The 8,006-nt window shown below is 45.2% G+C and overlaps 1 protein-coding gene across 1 annotated transcript in view; it reads right to left on the bottom strand.

The window, feature by feature from the left end:
- Positions 1-334: 334 nt before the first annotated feature.
- Positions 335-8,006, bottom strand: part of Hivep1 (HIVEP zinc finger 1) — a 127,664-nt gene continuing 119,992 nt past the window's right edge. Inside the window, 2 exon segments of the mRNA XM_045136367.1 lie at positions 335-1,934; positions 3,328-3,836. Of these exon segments, the coding sequence (XP_044992302.1) occupies positions 855-1,934; positions 3,328-3,836 (1,589 nt within the window). The 3' untranslated portion in view covers positions 335-854.

The following is an 8,006-nucleotide window of genomic DNA, read 5'->3' on the forward strand; positions in this document are numbered from 1 at the left end:
TTTCCTTACATTTGGTTTCGCAGGCAAGCGTCTTAACTGCTAAGCCATCCCTGCAACCAGAGGACTACTGTTTCATCACTTAAATTTACTATAGATTTCATGTCCACATTTAGGAACTTTGTTCATTTCTTTTTGTGCTATATGTACTTACCAGATAAATATCCACTCCTGCAAGTTGCTACAAAACTGCCTCACAATTAAAAAACACAGGACTTCCAATTGTTGGGCTGCAGTGAGCTTCATAGCAGAGACGTCTCTCAAGCTAAGCGCTGGAAATCCAAGTCTTCATTGCCTGATCACCAAAGGCTTAAAAATAGCCCGACTTGAGCACTGGTAAAGTCAGTAAACAATATTTTATTGAAACATTTCATAACACAGAAAATCTGTCTGAGGTGTAAAGTTACTGTCTTACACAAGGAGGACAGATCCATTTGTAAAGACTAACAGGAATACAATAAATACGGGTTTACATACTAATTTATACACAGAAACTGCCCCACAGCCATAAAAATTTATATTTAACAGTGCAACATATAATTTAATCGTTTATGTGACAGGCTCTTACTAAAATCACAAATAACTACTTGGTTGTCATATACATATATAACATATTTGTATGCATATAGATATTCAACAATCTGTACAGTTTCTAAACATAAAACTCCTAAAAGGCACAATTGTCTATACAACATGTACAAAAATGGCTGGAGCTGACATAAAACAATATTGGTCAAAAGTTCATGATTGCACAAAGATTAGTTGTGAATTTATGTCAGAAAAAATGTGCTTTAAGGAAAGGAGGGTTTTCAAAGAAACCTTTGTGTTATTAAAAAATTAAAATAAAAAATACTCCATTAGGTTGCTATCACGAGCCTGTCTTCATCGTCGTCGCTGCTCACGTCGCTGAACTGTACGGGCGGCGGCCGGGGCGGCACCCTGGGCGGCCGGTCTGCGGGGCCAGGCTGGGGGCCGGGCGGCGGGGCCTCCCGCGGTGCTTCTGGCGAGCGCGTGGTGGTGCCCTCGGGCACAGACGTCCCCTGGCCTACACAGGCGGCCTTCGACGCGTCCACCGTGCCCGGGCCTTCGAGCCTGGGCCTTTCCCCCGCAGGCCCAGGTGCATTTTCCTGCTGGCCATCAGGGGTGCAGCGTGGGGACTCGGGGTTGCCGGCCTGGCTCTGCTGGGGCTGTGCCTCCGCCTTGCCCAGGGCAGCTGCAGTCTCCGGAGCCCCGGGGGCGCCCACGGGCACCTGGCTGACAGAGGGGATCAAGGTGGGCAGCGCTATGTTGAGGATCTGGAGGCCGGGGCTGCTCTGCGCGGGCGCGCCAGTCAGGACCTGCAGCCCCACGGCGTTGAGGGCCAGGCCCGGCGGGTGCACCTGCGGGCCGAGGTTGGCGCGGGCCAGCCCCACGATGTTCACCGTCTCCATGCCCAGCGAGGTGAGCGACTGCAGGCCCGGGGGGCTGAGGTTCGGGAGGCCGGGCACTCGGATTTGGCCAATGGGGATACAGGGGACCACACTGCTCAGCTCGGCCACCCCTGCAGGATTCGCAGCGCCGGGGCCGGCGCCGTCTGTGCCCGAGTCCCCAGGGGTGCCCACGGTTCTGTGGAAGACGCTCACAGCAGGGATGGTGAGCTGCACGGGCCCCGCCTGGATAGGTACAAACGTGGAGTAGGTGAGTCCGGCGGGCACCACGTGGATCCCCCCCACGGGAACCATGTTGTACGGGGTCCTGGACTGCTGCTGGGAGTGCAAGGGGAGGTGGCTGAACAAGTGCGTCTGGGAGGCAGGCAGGCCTGCAGGCGGGCGGGAGGGCGGCTGCTCCTTGCTGTCTTGGCTGTCCGAATGCGGGGAGGCTGCAGACTGAATCCCTGCTGCCGCTGGCTGAGGGCTGGGCTGGGCTCCGGCGGAAGGAAGTCTCCCACATGAGGTGTCCTGGAAGACAAAAGAAGGTGAGCCTTTTCCATGGCTGAGCTTTCCTCATCACAGAGCTCAAATGCTTCTGCTCAGTCTAATCTTCCCAGCGAGGTAAGAATACAGTTGTATTTTATTATTACCCTGCTAAAAGCTGGACTTTTAAAAATAAATTGACAACAACAAACAAAAACTACTGCATCGTAATTTCTTTCTTAGAGTAAATAACAGGAACACATTTCATATAGTACTTTGTACTTATCAAATCCGCTTCCTGTTTATCATCCCATTTCATACTATGAACTGACAGGCGTCATGATTATATTCTTGGGTTGTTGCTGTTATCCTGGCACCTGTAGCGTCCCTAATTTTAGACATTAAGGAAATGTTGAGAAATTGTCATGTTGGTTGGTGTTGAACAGCAATTCAACTAGGGAAGATTAATGAAAAGACTATTCACTCATGAAATAAGGAGCTGTTATTAAGACAAAGGTTCTGTCTCCCGGCTGCCAGGTTTCCAGACACTCTGAGCATGGCTGAAAAATATTAAGATATGTTGGAACAGATAAACCTTGCCCATCCTCTCTCCCACACTAAACCCTTTTCTGGATTATATATTTATTGGGGAGTTGCATTAATTTATATAATTTAATTTTAAAATATGGTGTAATTTAAATGTTAAAGTAAAAATGCATTAATTAAAGCTAGATAGTTCAGCAGTCTAAGCTTTCTGTTCCTCTGGTGGAAAATATCTGTCACATTTGCAAATAAAACCTACTGTAGTATTCAGCACACAGGAAAGCAGACTACTGTCAGTGAGAGAAGAATGTGGTCATGAGGCAGCCAGGGAGAGCAGGCAGCACACAGTATCCTACTCCACGTGCCTCCCGGGAGCTGGGTGTCTGGCCCCAAGCTAGCTCCTAGGAAGAAGCTTTCCCAAGGTGCTTCAGCAGTTTGATCACTCACGCAACATGAATTCGTAAAACATTTTTGGGTCACGTTAACTTGATCATGAAAACTGCTAGCTATTTTGCTGATGGGAGCCAAGTGCTAGATTAGGATAATGTGCTGGAAACCAGTGGAAAAGCAACAGAGTAAATTCTGAGGTACGAAAGCTCTAGAATGTGTGTCCACAGCTGGTACACATGAATTTTATGGTAACTTTAAAACACGTCAAATTATACAAACTGATGTACTGTTAAAGAGGTATCACAGGTACCCCACACACTATGTGAATTATTACCATTATGCTTAACAACACTCCCACAGACATGAATGAAAAGACATGAAAAAGTACAAAAACAGTTTGGTCAATAATGGATAATTTAGGTACATTTGTTTTTTAAACTATGAGGGTCTCCACACATAATGGGTTAACAAAAAAGAAACTGAAGAACCACCACCCATCACCTACCTGTGTTAAAGCCACAGCCTTTCCGGCCACAGAACTTCCCCAGACTTCAGGTGCAGGGTACTCCACCGACATCTGATGACAGGGAGACCTTGGTGCTGCCTCGCGGGGCCGGGAAGCATCTGCAGAAGGAATGGCCTCATCCTCGCCTTGGGCAGCATGCTGCCTGGCCTTTGCTGGGGAATGTGTCCTTTTGTGGGGGTCGGACTGCCCCGTGCTCAAAACAGTCATCTTGGTAAGCAGTGCTCGAGGCAGAATGTCCATCGGGTCTGTGTGTACCCCTGAGAAGTACTCGGGAAGCCTGAGGTCCTCTTCTGCACACCCCAGGTCCTGAAGGCCACTCCTGCATGGCAGGTGCTGTGGGCTGGCGGTCACAGAAGGTGCTGCCGACAGGCCAGAGTCTGCCTGGCTGTCCTCGTCGTCGTCGTCATTGTCATTGTCATCCTCATCGGGGCCATCCGATTCTTCAAGGTCATATCCAGACCGCTCAATACCAAATCTCTGCTTTTCATCTAATAAAACAACCAAGAGGGTTTGTTATAGAATGAATGTTCTGCAAGGGCACAATGTTTCACTTTTAGAACTGTGGCAACCCCAAGACCACATTCCTACGGGGGCATCAGTTAGGTGGCAGCAGCTCAGAGGATGAGCTGAGGGCAAGGGCCGTGACCAGAGCAGGAGGCAGAGGGTCAGGAATGTGACACAAGCCTGGAAAGAGGGATGAGCACGCTGAGGTGACATACAGAGAAATGTGGAGAGACGTAAAGAAAAGGGAGCGAGCGCCTCAGATGCTCTGACATTCCTTAAGGTAAGATAACTCCATAAAGTGTCAAATCTTTCTGAGCTCATTTCTTTTTCCTTAATTCCTACCTTTTATTGAACAAAGCAAACAAAACCTGATAGTTTTGATCAGAAGGCAAATAGCTTTTATTTAATTTCACCTGTACTGTAGATGTTTCCAGGTCTCAGTAACTCGGAAGCATCTGATATTTAAGCCCTCTTCCTATTTTTAAATTGACTGAGAGGTGCTAAAAGTTCTACTGTCAACTATTTCTATGATATGACTGAAGTGATTTCTTAGGGAACAGGAGCATTACCTAAAAGTCCTTTACACAGACGAGACAGGGTTTGTCAAGGAACTTCAAGATGATTCAAATTACAACCCCTGCATAAGCTCTGAAAAACTTCACCTAACTTACAACCTTGCAGATAAGAGAGCTAACATCGAGGAAGGAGTGGAAACATCTACCCCATTTTTTTGTCATTGGCCTATAAGAGTACCTGACCTGGTACATTTGAGCTGTGGTACATTTTGCCTCTTTACATGAACAGTATCGAGATATATTTGTGGTATCACCTCTCTTGTTTTCACTTGTGGCTCAAAAAAAGAGGAAAAAGAAAACAAAAAAGGAACAGAAAATTCCAAAAATCGATTAAATCTTGCCTGGAGCATGGATCGGCCCTTCATGCACCGTGCCCACTCTGTGTGCAGCACACACCTGTTGGTCATTCTGTAACCGTCTTGGTTAGAGGATGTGCACAGAGAGCCTGGCACTGTCAGAAGGACTGCTGTGACATCATGTCTAATGCTGCAGAAACACCCATACCTTCATCTCACTCCCACCAACTATGATTCTGTCTGACTACAAGGGTGAGCATAACGCAGGAAACATTCCAAGAGACACCACATCACTTTCACTTAGTGTACTGCTACACTTCCAGCTTATGACACACTGCTGCTAATTACTTACTGCATCCAGTTTATAAGTTAAGCTTTACCACAGGTATGTGCATATAAGAAAACCCAACATAGCCGGGCGTGGTGGCGCATGCCTTTAATCCCAGCACTAGGAGGCAGAGGTAGGAGGAGTGCCATGAGTTCGAGGCCACCCTGAGACTCCATAATGAATTCCAGGTCAGCCTGGGCTAGAGTGAGACCCTACCTCGAAAAACCAAAAAAAAAAAAAAAAAAAAAAAGAAAAGAAAAGAAAAGAAAACCCAACGAACAGGGCATGCAGTACTATTGAAAGCTTCAAGTATTCAGTGGGATTCTTGGACTATCACCTGTGGAAAAGAGGAATCTACTGTATTTTTATTTTAAAAATATAGAGAGAAATAACTAATGGGTATTTTTACTGGACTTTCCAAACATTCATTTGCTGTAGAATCTTGTAGCATGGTAAAGAGAAATTGATAAGATAAATGTCTCACAGGATCTGTGTGCTTAAACACTGGTGGGAGGGTGATAAATGCCAGGGCATGGGAAGAACAGAATATTACCAAGGACATGGATCACCCTTAGGTATTCTAAGATAAAATATGCATTTAGGTTTCCTTTTCTTTTTGAGGTTCTACTACTATGTGGTGAAAAACTGATTTCACTTGGGCACATGCTGCTAGTAATTTCTGGGTAAGAGCCTGCACCAAGACACTTGTCTGATATCACAGATTCTAATATTGGAGAGTCATTCTCAATTTGATTCAGCTCTGTCACATCAGTGTGAAATCAGGTGCCGCTTCTGCTGCCAACACTGATTTGCTTAAAGTGAGAAAGGAGCAGAGATGGCTGGTAACTGGGTGGCTGGGAGAATAGGCTGCTGGAAAGGAAGGTCGGCTCTGCCAGAGGTGGACCTTGCTGATAACTCTACCTGTGCTGGGCCCTGCTTTACTCTGATAGCTATGATGTAAGATGGGTTTAACTTTATAACTTTTAGCCAAAACCACTGAAGAGTTGAGGTCCTACACAATCACACAGCCCAAACTTAAAGGTAGTTATATACAGGCAAAGAGACAGAAGATTTTTTGCCCCAGCACATGGGAGGCAGAGATAGGACGATCGCTGTGAGTTCTAGGCCACCTGAGAATATAAAGCGAATTGCAGGTCACCCTGGGCTACACCTTGAAAAACCAAACAATAAAAAATAAATAAATACAAAGAGGCCACAGATCAGTCCTGACTGGGCTCTCAATGTCTATGAGACCTGAGACCTGAGACCTGAGTGAGGCAATAAATAAACCCAAGGAATAAAATATATGCTCTTGATTCTGTACAAACATGAGAAGAATGGATAGAAAAGTAACTTTAGCTTATAGAAAAGGAAATTAAATTACTAAATTTAATAAATTCAAGTGCCACAATATCACTGTTGACAAGGTCCAGTAATATATCAACAGGCTGTCTGTGTGGGCTCACAGAATTGCTCCTGTGAGAGCCCAGTAGCTAAGAAGGGTCAGTATGACTGAGACATGGTAAACTCACTTGCCCCTTGGCATGATCTCAAGAAAAGCACACTTCCCTGCAGAATCCTTCCCAGTAACGAACATCATCAACCCAATCAGAAAGCACACCACAAGAACCCAAACTAAAAGGTGTTCAGCAATGCTCATGTCAGGATCATAACAAAATAGTGGGGGAACACACACAGGGAAGGGCTAGAGAAGTGGCAACTAAACACTGTGGGACACTGGGACAGGACAGGACACAGTGGAAGAGCAAGTGTAAAAGAGAATAAAGTTGGCAAAAGCACTGAGAACAGGTTATCTTCTTAGCGTTGGCCAATGTTCTATGGTCATGGAAGAGGATGATGTCAGGGGAAGCTGAACACAGAGGGGTTCAGCACTCATGCTGGCTTAGAATTTTTTTCCATATGATGAAAATTATCTTTCAAAAATACAGTTTAAAAATTGGGGGTTGGAGAGATGGCTTAGTTTTGAAGGCATTTGCCTGCAAAGCCAAAGGACCTTGGTTCGATTCCCCAGGATCGACCTAAGCCAGATGCACAAGGGATGCATCTGGAGTCCCTTTGCAGTGGCTAGAGGCCCTGGCATGTCCATTCTCTCCTCTCTCTGCCTCTTTCTGTCTCAAATAAATAAATAAAAGTTTTTTTTTTTTAAATGGACTGGAGATATTGCTTAGTGGTTAAGGTGATTGCAGCAAAGCCAAAGGACCCAGGTTTGAGTCCCCAGTGCCCATGTAAGCAAGATGCACAAGGTGGCACATGCATCTGGAGGCCCTGGTATACCCATTCTCTCTCCTTGCAAATATATAAATAAAATATTAAAAAATATATATTTGAAAAATTGTCAATACTTGAGGTTCTGATTTTATTTATATATTTATTTAGTACTTATTAGAGAGAAAGAGGCAGATAGAAAGTTTAAAAAAGGGTGTGCCAGGGCCTCCAGCCCTCCAAATGAACTCCAGATGCATATGCCACCTTGTATACCTGACATTATATGGGTACTGGGGAATCAAAGTAGTGCCTTAACCACGGAGCAACCTCTCCAGCTCGAGGTCTTGGTTTTGATTCTGTCTCATACACCTATACAATATCCACCTCTTCATTATCCTCGGTTAAAACATCTGGTAAGTAATTTCCCTATTGTTTAATAAAAAACTCTGAATTAATAAAATCAGTTCTAATGCTTCTGCTGGTTAGTTTAGAGGCAGAGGGTATTTCAGTACCTAACCTAACCTAAATACACATTTTAAATCGTTGCCACCTTACTCTGTGTCTGCTTGTGCACTTACTACAAGGTTGTAGCATGAAGGATGAAAAACTGGCTCTACTCTGGTTCCAGCCATCAGAATCCAGCTTAGCACTGCCAACAGCCATCACCTCTTGATTATAAATGAAACAAGTGCCAAATAAAGGCTTGAGCTTTTCACAGAGAATGATTTT

This window comes from Jaculus jaculus, chromosome 17 (assembly GCF_020740685.1).
Source record: "Jaculus jaculus isolate mJacJac1 chromosome 17, mJacJac1.mat.Y.cur, whole genome shotgun sequence".
Lineage (NCBI taxonomy): Eukaryota > Metazoa > Chordata > Mammalia > Rodentia > Dipodidae > Jaculus > Jaculus jaculus.